This window comes from Ailuropoda melanoleuca, chromosome 10 (genome assembly GCF_002007445.2).
Source record: "Ailuropoda melanoleuca isolate Jingjing chromosome 10, ASM200744v2, whole genome shotgun sequence".
Classification (NCBI taxonomy): Eukaryota; Metazoa; Chordata; class Mammalia; order Carnivora; family Ursidae; genus Ailuropoda; species Ailuropoda melanoleuca.
In genome coordinates this window covers 5,470,837-5,490,079 of record NC_048227.1, presented here as the reverse complement: position 1 = coordinate 5,490,079, position 19,243 = coordinate 5,470,837, and the positions used below count along the sequence as shown (strand labels likewise).

The window sequence follows — 19,243 nt, the reverse complement described above, 5'->3', positions numbered from 1 at the left end:
TCCGAGATTCATTACGTTAGTTAGCACGTGTGCATCCCACGCTTGTTCCCTTTGCCACAGAAAATTAGATATGAACCTTGTCATGACATAAGATGCCCCAAATTCCAAGACACAAGTAAGCAATACGCATACCTGATACATCAAAACAACAATAATGGGCAATTCTGCCAACACTTTCAGAGAAAGAGATCCTCTTGGAATGATGGAATGCTGGAAGAGAGAAGCAAGTAGGGCCATGGTTAGCATCGTGGCATGTAACACAGCCCACTATTAAGCATCGCCCCAGCGAAATGAAGAGAAAGTACTGCCACGTCTGTGGTAAAAGAGCCAAACTGTTTTTGGAAACAAAGCACAAAGAACTATCATTTAACATAAGGGTTTTATATTTTCCAACACCACCATCCACAGTACAAAAAAAAAAACATCAGGAAAATTTGTCAAAACGTAGACATTCAAATCACTTGAGGAAATTTTAAATTAGTTATCTATTAACTAATTCAAAAGAACAACAGCAAAAGGTAAAATTTTACCCAGTTTTATTAAAAAATATTTGTAAAGAGAAAAGGCTTATGATGAATATAAGAAAAAATTTAATATTCTAAATACATAAGAACTCCCAGTACAGGTAAGGGAAATGTCAGACTCAGACACCAAAGGACAACGGACAGGAGCAGACAAGCAAGAGAAGAAACACAAAGACGGAAACTGAAAACAAGTTTCTGACTCAGGAGGAGAGAAAGCTTCATTCAAAATGTAGACTCCTGTTAATCCTAGCACAAACTGAAACATTCTGCAAAGTGACTGCAGTAATACAAATACAGCTGAAATTCTTAACTCAATCCTGCAAACGCAGTCATTGTAACCGCCCTGTACAGGCTACCTGTGTGCCAGATACCTCAAATACAACACATTATCTGCAGACAACACCAGCATTCCCGTCACGAAATTCCCCAAGACAGTTTTTTCAGGTAATAAGAGGGAAAATTAAGGCCAGAACCAAAATTACGTGCTTTGCTACCGTTAGAAAGCCCAAGTGGTGGGGCTGGAACATCGTCACCAAGCTTCTATCCCCAGAGCCTACGCTCTCAGGTACTGAGCTAGAAACTTCTATGTAGCTTAAAGAGACCTCGTTAATGTCAAAGCTAAGGATGGAGCAGAGGCCCCCCAGCCTGGGCAGCTGTCTTTCCAACAGGTGATTCTGGATTTCCACTACGGTTTTATCATTTGATCTCTGCATCCATAGTGAGCAACAGTCCCGTTCAGCACTTCAAGGCTGCCCAGAGAATCAGTGATGCTCTCTCAGGCACACACACGTGTGCTACCTTAAAATGCCTCCGGTGCTTAGAGAAGAAACCCCCCAAATACACTAAAAATATACATAAAAAGTCCGTGTATCTCATTTTTTTTTTCTTCACCCACAGAAGACAGGAATAAAAACAAAGCAAAACAACAAAAAAAACTTACTGTTCTCGTCTCGCTGTCCTCACGTTCTGGATTGACTTTCACAGCAATTGTTGTGATCATACCAACCATTTCCGGGGGAGGGACTGTGTTCTCGGGGATCACCTGAGGGTTCTCAAAGTAGCGGTTCTGCATAAAAAGAGCAGAAATCATTCTTCCTAAAGTTAGACACAATATTCCTCAGCGAAACCCACCTGAGCTGTGGTGGACGAAACCCAATGTCACACACGTCTCTGTCGCACTGATGCCATATGACTTGGGGTTCTCTTTATGGATGAAGATAACACGACAGCAACAACAGTCTCTACCTCCAACAATGGAAGACAAAAACTTGCCCAAAGCATTGTCTACCTTTTTTCCTAGCTGGTAAAAGATGAAATGCGTGGCATATTACATTACTACCTCAGCAGGCAGGGGAGAATGTGGCCCACCCGTCTAGTGGTAGGAACCTAGGAGCCAGTCCCCACTGAATCCACTTTGCAAACAGTCTCCTCCACAGAGATCAAAGGCAGGAACCAAAGCAAAGAAGAGACATTTTTAAAAGCCAGGGCCTTGTAGCCATCCTTAGTTCTCAATGCAATTTGGGCTTTACACGAAGTAAGACCACTTCTTACACAAAGCAGCTTTTCTGACTGGAGCGACAGATGAGAGGAGTTGGTAAACCAGAACTCAATTAAGTTTTAACTTTTATACATTCTTAGGTTAAAATCCCCAAAATACCAAAAGGAGTCCATTTTACCTTGATAATTTTTAAAAGTTGTCTTTAAAGCTTTAAAAAAAGGATCTTTAGAATAAAAACCCTGACATACGAACAGATTTACGCACAATGATTTTTACCATTACTTGTGATAGTTAGAAACTGAAAATAGGGAAAAGCCACACCAAGGAGACAGTCGAGGTACATGCGTACGACAGGAAGTTACAGGGCCACTAAGAGCTGTGTAAGGCGGGAGGAGGCCGCCCTCACACACGCCACGCGCTCCCGCACGCTGCTGACCCCGCTTAGAAAGGCTTCTTTCCTGAGTGGCATTTTAATGATACTGAAAAGGGAGCCAAAAGTGTACACCACTTCCCTAAAAAGGCTTCACAACAGGAGTGCAACCATCTTTAAAAAGCACGAAAAAAGTGAAAAAACAAAACCTCAATGTCAATAGTTGTTTACAAGTGAGAAAATTATGATTTGCCTTGAGTGTTTTTTCCCCCAAATTCTACAATAAAAATATATTACCACTTCTATGTCAAAAATAACATGTTTAAACAGTGAAAGCAAGAGATTTCTTCTTTTAAATGGCTCATTTATCAACCTATATTCTGACCACCACTAACCACTCCTCATTCTAAAATCAGCACCCCCCCCATTATTCTTTAAACCCAACTATTCCTAATTCCCTTTGGAATGAGTAAGTAATAACTGAATATAAATAACAGAGTCAAACAATATTAAAAACATACCACTACTTTTGGAAGCTCCTTGTAAATCTGTTTCACAAAATCCAAAAAATGATGAATCTAAAAATAAAATTTAAAAAAGACAGTATAAGGAAGATATTTATCAACAGAAAACAGCGATAGTAAGTAACAAAAATGTTAATAGTCTTACTATATAAGAACTCATAAAAGAGGCAGGAAAAATGTCAGACTCAAAATACAAAGAGGTAATGGAGGGGAGAGACAAAAAAGGAGACACAAAGGAAGTAAGTTTCTGATTCAGGAAGGACAAAGGAATGAAAATTAAAATAAACGCCACTTCCTGCCTTTCAAAAAGTACTGTTACACCACGCGAGAGTCCAAAGAGAGGGACACTCTCCCGTACTACCAGGGGAAGCATCAACTGCTCAAACCTTTCTGGAAATTGACTTAACAGTCTCTAGCAGAAGCATTATAGCATTAACACCTTTGACTTGATAATCCTACTCTTACAAACCCAGTCCACGAAATACTCTGAACTGTCAACAAGATACTCAGCAATAGTCCTAAAGCAAAAATTTTGAAATACCTTAAATATCCAAATACAAGGGCATCATAAGAAAGACTATTTAGGGGCGCCTGGGTGGCACAGCGGTTAAGCGTCTGCCTTCGGCTCAGGGCGTGATCCCGGCGTTACGGGATCAAGCCCCACATCAGGCTCTTCCGCTATGAGCCTGCTTCTTCTTCTCCCACTCCCCCTGCTTGTGTTCCCTCTCTCCCTGGCTGTCTCTCTGTCGAATAAATAAATAAAATCTTTAAAAAAAAAAAAAAAAGAATATTTATTATGCATCCATTAAAAACTACCTTTATAAAGGACTTTTTATGATTGGAAAATACTCTTATGTGATGTGAAGAGAAACAAGATATAAAATGCCACATGCAATATTATTACATTTACACAGAAAATGTTACATAAGATAAGAAAAGGAATAGAAATCAAGACATTAGTTTTCTTCAGATGACGGGAATTCTACTTCATCTTTATTCTTTTAATTTCAAAATAATCTACAATAGGCTACTAAGGTTTACAACAGAGAAAAGAGATCGTAATTACGGCATAACACGGCATGTTTAGTGCCTATTATGTGGGCACCAATCACTCAAAGAACGCTAACTTTTATATTTAATTCTTCAAATATCTCAGGGTGATAAGAGGCTTCTCATCCATTTTCAAGACTTCAACCAATAACCACTGAGTGGCATTTCGATGAGCAAAATCAAAATGCAGTTAGAAAACCATGGGATTTATTCTTGATACGCTAAAAATCTACTAACGGATCCTGACTCCAAACGGGAAATCTTCCGTTCACTAAATCCTCATTATTTCCCTATTTACTGCATTCCCACATATTTAACTGGGTATGAGTTCTCTGGTGTCACATAAAATAGGACCTAGAATCAAAGGTTTTCCCACACTCACTACACTTATATTTTACTCCTGTATGATTTAATGAAAACCTGATTTTTTACTGATTTCCCATTCTTGTTATATGAATGTGGTTACTGCCCACTATGAACTTTCACATCTACCCTGAGCCAATAAAGAATGAGTATGAAAAACAAGCATTTTGCGGGGGTGGGGGTATATCTGCCAGGAAATACAGATTGTAATTATATGTGTTTCAAAAAAATTATTTTAGTTCTTCAAACAACCTTCTGAGGATCTGTCTTGTGAGAACCCTCACTTGATGGAAAAGGCTCCAAAAGGCTAGGCGCTTACCACTGTCCATACCTACTAATTACACAGCTGAGATTCCAACCCAGTTCTGACATCGGAACCCACATCTTAAACCACTGCAGAGCATAAAATGACTGCAGCCTTCTAGCACACCAGACCTATAAATACCAGAATGACCTGAACAGCCCTGCCACTCTGGTAGTTTACCACATTTCAACAAGTGTACAAATTCAGCCAAAGATTCACGTAAACATTAACAAGAAAAAAGTCACTGTGAAACCCATAAAGAATTTCCCCCAAACTCAGGCTACCCTTTTCTTGAAAGTAGCACGTGTCCTGTCAATTCTAAGAGAGTAAATAAACCACACGGTGGAAAAAAACCTGTTGACACACTTTTATAAATGCTATCCGGATAAACACTTACTTCTTGTGTGATGGGCGGCCTGAACTGTTTGTGTAGCTCGATGATTATTCTTAGACAAATAAGAACATTCTCTTCATTTTCCGTCTTAAAAAAAAAAAAAAGCATTTAAAAAAGTTATACTTCTGAGCTTAATCTAAAGACTACAGACTATTTTTCAAGCATTTTTCTGTATACACACCCTACACCAGCCAACTCAAGATTTGATTTACTGAACACAGAACACAGAACATAATTATCTCAGATAAGCTTCTGAGGTCTTTGGTGGACCACGTGAAGTGCATCTCACCAGTAAGCTCTGCAAAGTAATACTCTGACAGATGAAAAACTGGCACTTAAGGCAAGTCACACTATGAACGAAGGTCTTAATGGTCCAAATGACACTTCTTCATTGCTTGAAAATATTGTCAAAAAAACCCACTATGGTTTATTGGACCGTCTGCTAAACACTTCACACTCTCTGAATGGGGTGTCTTCCACGTCTTACCCATGGGAACCCAGGGCTCAGAGAAGGTAAGCCACATACATGGCTAACATGATACAGTTAACACACAGCAGAGCCAGGATCTTACTCCAACTCTATCCTCTCCAAAGGGCCCAGAAACACAACAGAATTCTAAATACATCAAAACGAAGAACAGCCAAGAAAACAATTTTAGAGGCAATTTTAACAGATATCAGGTGGATTTACCTGAAAAATCTGAGAAACTCTCTGTGAGCATCTCCTGTGCCTGAAGCAGCACAAAGTCAAAGAGCCTTGCAGTCTAGGTCTGTCGACCCAGCCCTTCCCAAAGATTTCCACTGTCTAGCCAATTCCCCGCTGACTCAAAACAAAGTATCGTCAATTAATAATATTTCTTAGTAATTTGGTCAGCAAAATGGGGGAAAACAAAAGTAGGAAAATTTTAACTCACACGAATCAGAAGTTTAGTGAAAGGGAAGTAGCTGTGTAATACCAGATTCTACCATAAGAAAACCACTGACAATCAAGATATGGCTAAATAACAACACTTCTCAAAGATTACCTCTAAAAACCGAAACATCACAGACAGAACATTTTTTGTATGAGGACGAAGATGTTCGTTGGTTGGTATTCTGTGAATTATTTCAAGTACTAGCTTCCGCAGTTGCTGGTGAGGAAAAATAAAAAAATGTAAATATCAAATCCTCCCAAGAGTCCCAAAGTAATTCTTTCACACTCCAAGTTACACAGCTATCGGCACCCAGCACTGGGAACTGCCAAACTACAAGACAGACCCCATTTCAGAAATAATCCTGTAAATTACTAAAATGTAATCCCAAGTTGTGCATCAAATCAAGCAAGCCAAACTCTCCCTCCTTCACAACTAATCACTACTTCCGGCAGAAGGGCACCAGTGTGTGAATGTCTGGTGGATTTCACATGAAAGACACAACACAAACTGAACTTGGTCTGGGATCTCCCTCCAACACCAGTTTGGTTCCTACAATCCTCGCTGCGGATTCTCTTGGGCCCAATGACTGATTACACCACAAGCTGACTTAGCTTTCAGGATTCAGTCTATGGAGCCGACAACTGAAAGGCAGGTCAAAGACGTAGGCCTTCAACTGGCACAACATAAAAATGCTTTATTTAGCAATAACTTTCACTGGCATTATGGTAATTTTTAAAGACTTATTTTTAAGAGACACGCTGAAATATTTACAGGAAAAAATGATGTGAGACTCTTAAAGTGATCAAGGTGGGGAAGGGGGTGCAGAGTGGGTGGGGGTACAGATAAAAGTGGTCAGAAGTTATGAGAACTGAAACTAGAAGTGTAGAGGCAGGCACAAAGTATGGAGAAGGTCACTAAAAGATTATTACTTCTTTTTATGGATATTTGAACTCCATGAACACAAGTCACCAGCTGGCAAATGTGAATGACTTAAACCCAAAACACTTAACTGAGGAGGCGTGGTCGGGGACAGAGTTATCCTTACATGACAAAATCTTAAAGTGGAACCCTAGGTTTTCTCAGGTGTTTTCATTCATAAATGAATGAAATGATCTTATAGCACGACACTCCCCCCTCCACTGACATTTCTGAGCAGATTACCTGGGCTGGTTTCTCCTGGAGAAACTGAACTTCTCCATCTTGAAGAAATGTGAGAAATCGAGGGATGATATGTTCCAGGAATGTAGAATATTGCGGAGATGACGTTACATTCTAATTATGCAAAAATAAAAGAAAAACCAAATTAAGTTTGTGTACATATTTTCCTTTCGAATTCATATATTATAATCTCAAGAAAATATATAACATTTTGGCGAAGGCAACAGTAATTTTTAATGCTTTTAGACGCTTCACTGGTAACATAGTTTTAAGTAAAATAATCACTGCTTCTGAAATCCAATTTAACATGTAAAGTCAAAGTTAAAATTTACTGTTAAAAGTGGAAATACTAGGGGCGCCTGGGTGGCTCAGTCATTAAACGTCTGCCTTCAGCTCAGGGCGTGATCCCGGCATTCTGGGATCGAGCCCCGCATCAGGCTCCTCCGCTGGGAGCCTGCTTCTTCCTCTCCCACTCCCCCTGCTTGTGTTCCCTCTCTCGCTGGCTGTCTCTCTCTCTGTCGAATAAATAAATAAAATCTTTAAAAAAAAAAAAAAGTAGAAATAATAATGCTGGGGAAAACGTGGAATCTGGCACCTGTTCTAGAGGCTGGCTCTGCCACAACCTAAGTATGAGACCTCTGAAAAATCATTTAGCTTCTAGATCTTAGCTTCAAGTGGAAAATGAAGAGCCTAAACAAACTGGCACCTTTTTCTGATCTGAAAAGCTAATTTATTGGTCAGATTTATATTACTTAGATGATAATCTAACCTAATCTATTATTAATCCCAGCACTGACTTTAAAAGGAGAACTGGAAATGAACCTCCAGGCTGGGGACGGTGCAGTAAAATGGCTCCTAAGCAGTTTCTGGATCCCACTCAGGAAGTGGGAACCTTGGGCAGTTAGCTAGCCTCTGTGCCTCAATGCCCCCATGTGTTGACTGTCATATTATTTCCTGCCTTAGGGAATCACGTAAAGATTACATGCATTAATTTAAGACACAGGAGATGCTCTACGGTAAATGCTCATTAATGTCATCTGGTGTTATTACCACAGCACCTGTGTGCTAAATACTGAGCTGTGTGCTTTTACTCTTTCTCACTCAGTCCTCGCCAGCCTAAGTAAGTATTATCTCCTGTTCACGGGTAAAGAGGCTCAGAGAGGTTATAAAACTTGCTGAATATCAGTCCATAAGCTTTAGAAGCAGTGAAAATTGAGTGCCATTAACAGCCAAGTCCTTTCTCTTTTTAAGGCCTTAAGGCCTCACTTGCTCATTCAACAAATATTCACTGAGGCTCTGTCACATGCTCAGTGGGGATAAGATGAAGAAAGTAGAGGGGCACCTGGCTGACTCAGTCATGTGAGCGTCTGATTCTTGGCCTTGGCTCAGGTTATGATCTCAGGGTCGTGAGACTGAGCCCTGTGTTGGGCTCTGCGCTCAGTGGGGAGTCTGCGTGGGAATCTCCCCCTTCTCTGTCCCCCTCCCCCCCATGCTTGCCAGTGTGCAATTTCTCTAAAAATAAACAAATAATTCTTTAAAAAAAGAAAGAAAAAAGAAATAGTAGATACAATTCATGCCCCTGGAGATGGGGGAGGCAGTCACGTGCTAGGAAGACAGATTTAAAAAAAAAAAGAACAATACAGAATTATGATGGAGGAAACACTGGCAACTAAGGGAACACAATGTACTGGATGGAACCAAGGACAGAGAACGTCTTCCTCAAGAGGTGATGGTCACACTAAAGCCTAAGAGGACAGCAGGAGTTAACCATGAGAAAAAGTGGAAAAGAAGAAGGTTCTAAGAAAAGCCTATACAAAGGCACAAAATTACGAGAAAGCATGGACATAAATGGCACTAAAACTAGTTTGGCACGGCGGAGACGGAAGCATGAGAGCAAGGGGCTAAACTGTTACCATCTCGAGCCTGACAAGCCCTTGAGAGGAGGCATCTGGGCGCCTGAGCACCAGGCTCCCAGGCCCAACTCCATTCACACAGAACACCAGAAAAGCCCTCAGGTACGTCCCAGCCTCTCCCCAAACAGGCTGGGAATTCAGTGCGGACAGGAACCACGTGTGTCACCTTTCGTTCCCAAAGCTTAAGACTTTTTACAAAATACGCACATTCAAGGATTCAAGAAGAAGAAAACTGACCAAGAAATCAGGCTCATCTGCACATAAGCCCATACCGCCTGCTGCTTCCATAGTTTTCAAAACAGTGTTTCAAATTCCTCTGATAAAAAAGATTCATTCAACAAGTTGCCCAGTTATTCTGCCAGGATTTCAACTCAGCCCCCAGCTTTTTGATGCATATAAATTTTTCATGTGAGTTCTAACTTGAAGGTTTCTTTATCTCCTGTCCTGAAAGACGGCCCACAAGACATTTACTTAGCCCACAATTTTATCCTAAGTGCTTAGTGAAATGTGTTTCTTAAGACTTCTGAAAGCACTGGGATTTTTTTTTTTTAATTTCACACACCTCATTCTAATATTTTTCTGGGGTGGTAGTGGCGGTAATTTAGAATTACCTACTGAGGGTCATCCTAGTATTTAATTCTTTGAAGGGCTCAGTCATCTGGAATTTCATGGAAGGCCAACGTTTCTATCATACAGATTTTCAAAGTCACAATTTCCAAAAGCCCCAAGTACACTTACTGCTTCATTGCCTTTTAGTTCTGTGAATTTAATCAATGTGTCTGTGACCAAAGTCAGAAATTAACTTGCTAACTGCTAGATCGGAGACAGGAGAGAAAGGGGTGGGACACTTAATGCAGGCAGCCCCAGGCCCACACTCAGAGGCCTGACACACTTGCTCGTTTCTGCGGATTCGCCCGCTCCTCTATGACTTCATCCTCTCAAACCCGCTGGGGGTAAAGTTCTCACTGAGCAGTTCTTCCAAAAATGCAGAATGCAGGCCTATCATGTCCTACCTCCCACCTCTTTTTTTAGCTTTTTTGTTTTTTGAGTTTTTTTCTGTGTGTGTGTGTTTTGTTTTCTTTTTTAACAGCTTGCGTTAGCAGCTTGGGCAGAAGAGAAAGCTCTTTAGCTCAATCTCTGAACAGCTCAGAATTTTTTTTCCCACCTCAGTTCAAGGCAACAAGTCCTTAAAAGCATCCACTTAAAATAAAACCACCAAAAAAACCTCCCCCCAAACGGAAATACTACCCAGCGCTACAAGAGTAGGACACTGATTCATTCCCACTAGCATTTCTTTGATCCTTTGTAATCGAAATGACCATGCCAGAAGCTAAAGACATTTTATCTGCTGTTCTTAATCACATTAACTGAGAAATGTTTTATTATCCCCACATTAAAAATAAGAAAGTGACTCTCTCTCCTGCCTATGAAACTAACAAAACAAAACTAACCATAACGTTGGACAAAAAAAAACAGAGAACACATTTCAGGTGCTGGACTAGAGGCAGGGCAAGATCAGAGTCTCCAGAAGGGGAGATTATAATGACCACCATGGCCCTCTGCCTGCTACGGATGTCCTGCCTGGGGCTGAGCAGGCTGGTGCCCAAGGAGAGCATGATGGTCCCGCCAAACTGAGGAGCAAACCCCAAGGTTCCGAGCAGTTCAAGTGGCTGGAATCTGCAAAGCACAGCCCCAGAGAAACAGGACTAGAAGGGATGGTCTTCTCTGAGTCTCTGAGACCTTGGCTGAGGACAGGACTTCATATGTAAGTAAGATGAGGTAAGACAACCTAAGCTTACCAGACAGTGATGGCTTCGGGACTGAGAGATCTGAAGAAGTTATCAGAGGCCCAGCAAAGTTGGAGGATAATGGGGTTCCAGCATGGACACTGTGCACACACTTTCCTAACACCTCTTTAATACCCCAGACATCCAGCTGAGGAAGGACCATGCCCTAGAGGAAGGCCTATTCTAGGCCTCTAGAACAAGTCAAGCCTAAAATGAACCCGTGCTGATATCCATGGGGAGTTGGGAGTTTCGAGATTGAATCCCGCCAAGTTAGAGAGGCCTGGGGAACACCTTAATCCACCATGCCACAGCATAAAACCAAGCCTACACATGTTCGAGGAGGTCAGCTAGGAACTGAACTGCCTATCACAGTCAAAATATCGGTACTCTTCAGAGGGAGGTAACAGAATCCAAAGTCCCTATGCTTCACATACAGTATTCACCATATTATCAAAAACTACTAGACAATGCAAGCAGCAGGATAATGTAACCCACAGTCAGTAGAAATTAACCCTCATCTAGCCCAAATGTTGGATTTAGCAAAGACTTTACTGCAGTCATTCTAAAATGGTCCAAGGATAACAACAACAAAACGGTATTGGTATGTGATGATAATCTTGGTGAAGAAGGGAAATCTGAAAGAAGAACCAAACGGAAACTCCAAAACTGAAAGTACAAGAACTGAAACAAAAAAAGATAAAAAGTAAACCAACTTTACAACCTCTAGGCCAACTGGAGAGGACACAGAAAACAGTCAGCAAACCTGTAGGCAGATAATAGAAATCATATGATCCAGAGAACAAAGGGAAGACTGCAGAAAAGTGAACAGAGCCCAAGGACCCACAGGAGGCCTGGAAATTGTGGAACCTGAGGCTCAGCAGAGAGGAACTGCTCAAGGTCATGCAAATGCTAAGTGGCAGAGCCACCACTGCCGCCGGGCTCTCAGTCCACGGTAACACGCCCTTTATTACGTGAACGTAGTGAATCCACAACGTAAGTCTGAGCACATCCTAGAAGTATACGCCTCAAAATGGAAAAAAGTTTAACCATCAAAACCAAAGCAACACGCCTCAACACCTCTTGAAATTCACGGTGACTAGTGTGAAGAAGTTGGACAACACTGTGCACACATCAAATTTCAGTTCTGAAATACAATAAATCACATTAATAGAGAGAATGATTTTTGACTAGTAAGATTGACAGAGAAGCAACTGGAAAGTACATATGAATATTTACCTCACAACAACAACAAAAAACATATTAAGCTCATACCTCAAAATTTTCACTAACTTCTTGCATCATTTTTAACTTTGTTTCATCAGCTGTAAATGACAAAACAAGCCATCAGGTAATTGAAATTATGTTAGGGATCTTCATAAAATTATTAGGTTTCATAACGTCAGAGAAGCAATCAGATCTTATCAGTTTGACTGTCATGGTCCAACACAAGGCACATAACTAGTTCCCTACAACCAGTCACACACATTCACACTCCCAGACACACGTGTGCATGCACAGACAAGGATACAGATACACACACACACACACACACACACGTGCCTCTTTGGGGCTCCAGCTAGTAATGCTCATCACTTCGCTTCTCCACAAGGCCGACAACGGGAAAATTAGGGTAAGAGTCAACATTACTGTTCATTTGAACTGAGATGAATGAGTCACGATAACGCATTTCTCAATGACAAGAAGGATCAACTCACGTGTATTTACATCCGTGAGAGCTGCCACAAACTGAAGGTATTTTTTCATCAGAGTGGTTTGGTCAACCACCGTGGCCCCCTGTGTTGCAACAAATGCCATTTTTCTTTTGAGTTGGTTTGTTTCTCAAGAGAAAAGTATCAGGTCCATGAGTTCACCCAGCCTACGAAAATAAGCATATGGTTAGCCAACTTATTGAAGGCACAGGCTCACGGTCGCTATGAAAATCGTACCTAAATGGCTGTATTAAACTAAATACTTTTTAATTAACTCACAATACTATTCCCTCTGCTTTTTTGAAAGTAAAATTTACTTGCATCCATTTTTCCTATTATTTTCTAAACATGATTTTTATAAACAGAGGCTTCCCCGACCCCTTACTGTATATCCTTTTTTTCCCTGGGCCAGGGGTGGGCAAACTCTCTGTAAGCCAGACAGTAAATATTTCAGCCTTTGTGGCCTCTATCACAACTACTCAGCTCTGTTACAGCCAGAAAACAGCCACAGACCACACATAAATAAAAGAACATGGCTGTGATCCATAAAAATGTATTTATGGACACCAAAATTTCAATTTTATATAATTCTCAAATGTCATGATACATTACTCTTCTTTTGACTTTCCTCATTCATAGTTCACGGGTTGTATAAAAACAGGCAGCTGAGGGGCGCCTGGCTGGCTCAATCCGTGAAGCACGCAACTCTTGGTCTCGGGTTGTAAGTTCGAGCCCCAGGTTGGGTGTAGAGATTACGTAAAAATAAAAATCTTAAAACAACAACAACAACAACAAAAAACAGGCAGCTGACTGGATTGGGCAACCTCTACCCCAGGTGACTGATTCTCACACTTCAGTGTGCGCTAAGATCACCAGGTGCCAAAGGCGGACCTCCAAGCACTACCCAGAGACTGTGGTTGAGTGAGGGGCCAAGGAAGCTGTAAATTTTGCCTGCAGCTAACACAAAGTAAGCACTGAGAAAATGCTGCTTGAATGAATGAATGAATAAATGCTTTAAGTTCTTGATGACCACACTTTAAGAACTACCTCTCCAGGCTAATACAGACATAGAGGAAGAAAGACCTAGTTTCTGTTTTACGAGCACTCCCAAAAGTATCTTGAGAAGCTGATGAATTTGCTTTTACACATTTTCCTTGAATACATAACCATTTAATTCCACTTTTTATCAACGGGCAGCTTCGTGACTTACTTTTCTCCTTCTGCAGGCCTTTCAAAAGCCCTCCCTACCGGAAGCCCTCCCTAGCAGCTCACACTTCTACCCCAAGTGATGGGGACACCCTGACTCCACAAAACCTCTCCAGGCCACTCTCGGGCCACTCTCTTCGAGAGACATCAAAAGCACTTCGCCGACTGCTACTCTAGCGCACTCCTCCCGCTCAGAGCAGGAAAACTCCCTGAGACTGAAAAGGGGGATACTGTCAGCCCCACTGCATGACCTGCCTACTGCTTCCTCTTTCAGGTCACACGCCCTCCTCCAAACACGAATGTCCCCCCATCCCCATCCCTGGGGACCCAAGAGTCAGGGTCAGGGCCTCTCTGTGCCTACAAACTTGTGGTCGTGCCCAAACTCCTGAAAAACTTGGACCCCGTCTTTCACCAAAGTCTCCACTCTTCCATTCCCCGGGGCCCCAAGAGGCCAGGCCCCGCGTCCTGCCAGGCCTGGGGAGGGGGGGGCCGAAGAGGGAAAGCGGCCCATCGAGCCCGTCCGTGGGAGAGCGGCTCGAAGACGCCGGGGGCCGGCGGCCTGGGTCTGGCCTCCGTCGGGCCCCCGCGACCCGGCCCAGGTGGGAAGGCCGGAGCCGCGCCCGCGCAATGACAAACGGCCCCGCCGCCCCGCCCCGCCGCGCCGCGCCAAGCTTGAGGCGGCGCCGCCGGGCCAGAGGGGGCGCTGTCTTCGCCGCTACCTTCGCTCTCCGCGCCGGGCCGGGCGAGCCAGGGGCCTGCGCGGAGGCCCGGAGGTGCCAGGCTGGCCTGGGGGCGCCTCTGGGAGAACAGGGCCCCAACCCCACACTCTCTCTCCCCGGTCTCAAACGGCTCTCCGCTTCCCTCCTTTTGTCGCCGTCTCCGGACACTCAGCGTCCGCCCTCCAGGCCGTGGTACGGCGAGCGCCGAGGGCCAATTCTCGCGCCGCTAGCCCTCCGCCTCCCAGAGCTCCCCAGCGCGGCCAAGCAGCGGGAGGCTACAGGGCAGCCGCCGGCCCCGGCCTGCTGGGCTGGACACCGGTGGGGGCCGGGAGGGAAGGGCCGGGGTGAAACCGGGCTCACGCAGCCTACCTCTGTCGCTGCGCGGAGCCGCCGCGCCGCAGAGGCCTCCCCACGGCGGGGCCCCGCCGCACCGGTCCGGGCCTCCGCGCGCGCCTCCCGGGGCCGTTCCGCCGCCCTCCCGCGCCTGCCCGCGCTTACCCTGATCTCGGCGGCTAGCCTCCTGCAGACCCAGCCCGCGACCCAGGCGAAACCCTCGCCGCCACCGCCGCCGTGCAGTCCCGCCCCCGCTTAAAGCGGCCGCGCCCGCCGCGGGAGAAATAGGCCCGGGCGCACCGCCCCCAAGTGGGTGCGGCCTGGGCAGGCGGCGGGAGCGGGGAGGGGCGTTGCGCTCGGGTGGGCCAGCCCGGCCCTTTAAACCTCCGCCTGGTGGGCGGGGCCGCCCGCAAGGTTGCAGGGGCCGGCAGGTGCGCGTAGTCTTTGGGCTCTTCCTGCCCTAAATATGCACGCAGGAGCCAGGCCTGGGAAGGGGAGGCGGGGGGACAGCGAGGGTGCTGCGGGGCGGTGGGCACCCGAGGGGCTCCCGTAGGCGGCGGTCGGGCCCAGGAAGAGTCCATCCCTGAACTGAATGTGGCAGGCCGGGCGGGGTTTTCTCCTTCCTCCCTTCCTGGGGTCCTTCTTAACCGGTCCAAAGGGGAGGAGGCAAGCAGGGGACTTGGGAAGGCGAAGACTGGAGATGGAGATCCTGTAAGCAAACGAAAGCCCCGGTGTTCTGCTCGGAGGTGGCCCGCCTGATCATTTGCTCTGCAGCTACATCACCCAGACGCTGGACCGCAGACGAGCTCTGTCAGCTCCTACCTGGCGGGCAGATGTCTCCGGCCAGGACAGAGGAGTTATGAGAAGGAGGGGGAGTGGGGCAGAGCGCCCTGATTCCCAGCTGAGATGGCGTGAGCAGGACGAAGAGGCCTTAGAAGGGAAAAGTACTATTGGGCCTCACCTACGACTCCATCTAGGAGAGTGGTTGAATAGTGAGTATCCCATGGTTACCATGTTAGGTGGACAGAGCATTAAAGTGATGACCTATCTCCACCACCTCCAGGACCTGGCTCCACCTCCTCCTCTTTCCTGACAATAGCTTACTACCCGCCCCCATCATCACTAAGTTACCAAAGTCTTTGTGTTCCCTTCCCAGACAGATACATTTCACACTTTGTAATAAATGCAGCTTGCAATACCTGCAATGTATCTTGGAAGAAAGGTGCCTTATTCAGAAGCATGATCCTTACTTGTTTAAAATGTTGCCACTCAAGAACAACCCTCTGAAGTGCTGGGATTTTATATGGATGTATTTAGTGTCATTTATTTCTGCCTTGGGAAAAATAAAAATGGGTCAGAATACCTTTTTCCCCCATGGAACAAGTTCTTGGAAGCAAAATCCTCTCTACTCCTACCACCACCACCACCCAAAAGTAATAGGTCCAAAGTTGGATTTAATAATCTGAGGGCTGAAATCAGTGTGCAAACAGTTGTTTCACATTGGTGGGAAGGAGGTAGACAAATCTTTTGATAAGTTTCAGATTAATTGCACAGCCGAAAGACCTTTAGTTAAGCCTAGTTCTAATGTTGGCGAAATCCCTGCACTTACCATGGCCCTAGCTTCTCCTAGCAAAGTACCCAAAATACTGTTATGATTTTTGACTGTTTTCTTTTTTTAAAGATTTTATTTATTTATTTATTTATTTATTTATTTATTTGACAGAGAGATAGCCAGTGAGAGAGGGAACACAGCAGGGGAGTGGGAGAGGAAGAAGCAGGCTCATAGCAGAGGAGCCTGATGTGGGGCTCGATCCCGGAATGCCGGGATCACGCCCTGAGCGTGAAGGCAGATGCTTAACGACTGCGCCACTCAGGCGCCCCTGATTTTTGACTGTTTTCTTGTCTCTCTCCTGAACTAGAGGTCAGAGACAGTGTCAACTCTGTCCCTATCAGGTAAATTAGATCATGCCCCTCCTCTTTTTAAACCCCTGCAAAGACTTTTCAGCTCATCCTCATTCCCTGGCCCTGTGTACTTCCCAACCTCACTCTTCATGTTCTAGCTGCAGTGGCCTTGCTGTGCCTCCTACCCACCTAGGACCTCTGGAATGTTCCTTCCTCAGAGGCACAAAGCTGACTCCTTGTCATCTTTGATGAGCTCAAATGTCACCTCCTCAGAGACAACTTTCTTAAGGCCCAAGGTAAGAAAACCACTGTTCCTCCCACCACTACCCCCATTCACTGTCTCATTATATTATAATACTGTAATTATTTCGCCAGGGTATATATTCAAAATACTGTATTTCCCCCCCAATAACCTCGTAATCTGAACATCAGTTTCAGGGTGGCCTTTGCAGGTGATTTCTGTGACATAGATAAGACTATCTGTGACTACTGTAAAATTATTATTCAGTACAATCAAGTGACACATTAAAAGAATCTTGTTTTCTGCATTTAGTTCTTTTTTTTAAATTTTTTAAAAGATTTTGTCTATTTATGTGAGAGAGCACACGAGAAGGGGGGAAGGGCAGAGGGAGAAGCAGACACCCTGCTGAGCAGGGAGCCCAACTCAGGACCCTGAGATCATGACCTGAGCTGAAGGCAGATGCTTAACTGACTGACCCACCCAGGTGCTCCTAAAAAAAAATTTTTTTTTAAGATTTTATTTTTAAGTAATTTCTACACCCAACATAGGACTCAAACTTAACCTTGAGGTCAAGCGTCACATGCTCTACCCACTGAGCTAGCCGGTGCCCCTGCATTTAGTTTGTTTTAAAAGACACTAATAGGGGCGCCTGGGTGGCTCAGTCGTTAAGCATCTGCCTTCGGCTCAGGGTGTGATCCCAGCGTTCTGGGATCGAGCCCCACATCAGGCTCCTCCACTGGGAGCCTGCTTCTTCCTCTCCCACTCCCCCTGCTTGTGTTCCCTCTCTAGCTGGCTGTCTCTCTCTGTCAAATAAATAAATAAAATCTTTAAAAAATAGTAAAATAAAATAAATGAAAGACACTAATAACCAGACCTTTGAATAATGTTAGTTAAATATTTGCAACTCGGTTTATAGCCTTAACATATTTTTTTTTTAACCACCTCATTTTTCCCCTCAATTCCTGATGGGCAAACAAAACTTTCTCAGGTCTGTAAGCAATTCCAATGATGAGAGCCAATACTGATAGAGTGCAGTATCCAAAGCACTGCTCTATGTGTTAACTCCTTTTATCCATGCTACAGCCTCATAGGGTCAGTCTCATAGGGTAGGAACTATTTCCATTTTATTTTTTTTAAAGATTTTATTTATTCGACAGAGATAGAGACAGCTAGTGAGAGAGGGAACACAAGCAGGGGGAATAGGAGAGGAAGAAGCAGGCTCCTAGCGGAAGAGCCTGACGTGGGGCTCTATCCCATAGTGGGGGTCGATCCCATAACATCGGGATCAGGCCCTGAGCCAAAGGCAGACGCTTAACAGCTGTGCCACTCAGGCGCCCCGGAACTATTTCCATTTCAAAGAAAAGGAAAGTGAGGGACTCAGAGGAAAGTGACATTCCCAAGGTCACATAACTCTCAGGGAGAATCCAAAGTGTCCTGCTTCCTAGGCCTGGTATAGTCCCCACGATGGTGATTGATGCTACTGGGAGGTGACTCCGGTCTAGCACTTAAAACTTTCCTAGGGGGGCTCACTCAAATCTGTTCCCCCTCCATTAGGGTGAGATAGCAGTGCTGCCAGTGAGCCCATCAGAGACAGAGGCCATACCTGTAGGTGTCTTCACTCCTATGCTGCGATTCAAGTCGTGGTTGGTCCATCCGTGCCCCCCAGGCCAGACGGGTTCATCCAATCTCCCTCCCTCTAGGTGGGATCCCTTGCCCAAATACAGAGTTAAGCAAAAGCAGAGGTGGGACAAAGATCTGGGCTGCCAGCTTCCAGTCTCGAAGACCAGACAGGCACAGCCACCTTCTAGAAGGAAAGACGTGCTCCACTCTATTACGGCAGGCCTGGTCACTCCCCATTGCGATTGCTGTTGAGTCTCACAAGGCCCTCAGTGACAGCGACGGGACCATGGGCCCAGCTGTGAGCGCGAGCACTTTTACAGCAAGCATAGAGAGGGTAAACTGGGGAATGACATGAGTCTCAGCGTAGGTACTCGAGCCCCTCCCTCAGGAGGGATATGGGGCGTTTGCAGTCCCTCTGTCCAGCGCCTGGCACACAGTTGGGGTTCCACGTGAATGAGGAGCCGCATCTCCAAATCGTGTGCGTCAAGAGGGGAAATGGCAACCGGAGAAGAACCCAAAGGGGCCTGCGCGCGGCTTTGCGGCGGGGCGCGCGCCTCTGGGGACGCTGAGTCAGAGCCGGCGGGCGAGGACGCAGACGCGGGGAGGCGGCGCAGACAGAAGGAGCGCAGGCCCGGGGAGGGGAGGCGAACTGAGGGGAGGGGAGGATCGTGGGGAGAAGAGGGGTAAAGAGAGGAGAGGGGAGGGGAGGGGAGG

The 19,243-nt window shown here is 45.1% G+C and overlaps 1 protein-coding gene across 15 annotated transcripts in view; it reads right to left on the bottom strand.

Annotated features, from left to right (window-relative positions):
• TRRAP (transformation/transcription domain associated protein) overlaps positions 1 to 15,079 on the bottom strand; it is a 108,910-nt gene extending 93,831 nt beyond the window's left edge. For 13 of the 15 annotated variants that reach the window (XM_034669810.1, XM_034669817.1, XM_034669815.1 and 10 more), the window contains exons 1-9: positions 14,932 to 15,079; positions 12,515 to 12,675; positions 12,072 to 12,121; positions 7,103 to 7,213; positions 6,053 to 6,157; positions 5,031 to 5,114; positions 2,914 to 2,970; positions 1,465 to 1,590; positions 133 to 210 (exon numbers count right to left, since the gene is read on the bottom strand). In XM_034669810.1, coding sequence (XP_034525701.1) covers positions 133 to 210; positions 1,465 to 1,590; positions 2,914 to 2,970; positions 5,031 to 5,114; positions 6,053 to 6,157; positions 7,103 to 7,213; positions 12,072 to 12,121; positions 12,515 to 12,614 — 711 coding nt within the window. In that variant the 5' untranslated portion in view covers positions 12,615 to 12,675; positions 14,932 to 15,079. Of the gene's footprint in view, positions 1 to 132; positions 211 to 1,464; positions 1,591 to 2,913; positions 2,971 to 5,030; positions 5,115 to 6,052; positions 6,158 to 7,102; positions 7,214 to 12,071; positions 12,122 to 12,514; positions 12,676 to 13,718; positions 14,353 to 14,433; positions 14,870 to 14,931 lie in introns of those variants that run through there. The other 2 variants (XM_034669811.1, XM_034669812.1) reach the window with 2 other exon arrangements.
• Between the last annotated feature and the right edge of the window lie 4,164 nt (positions 15,080 to 19,243).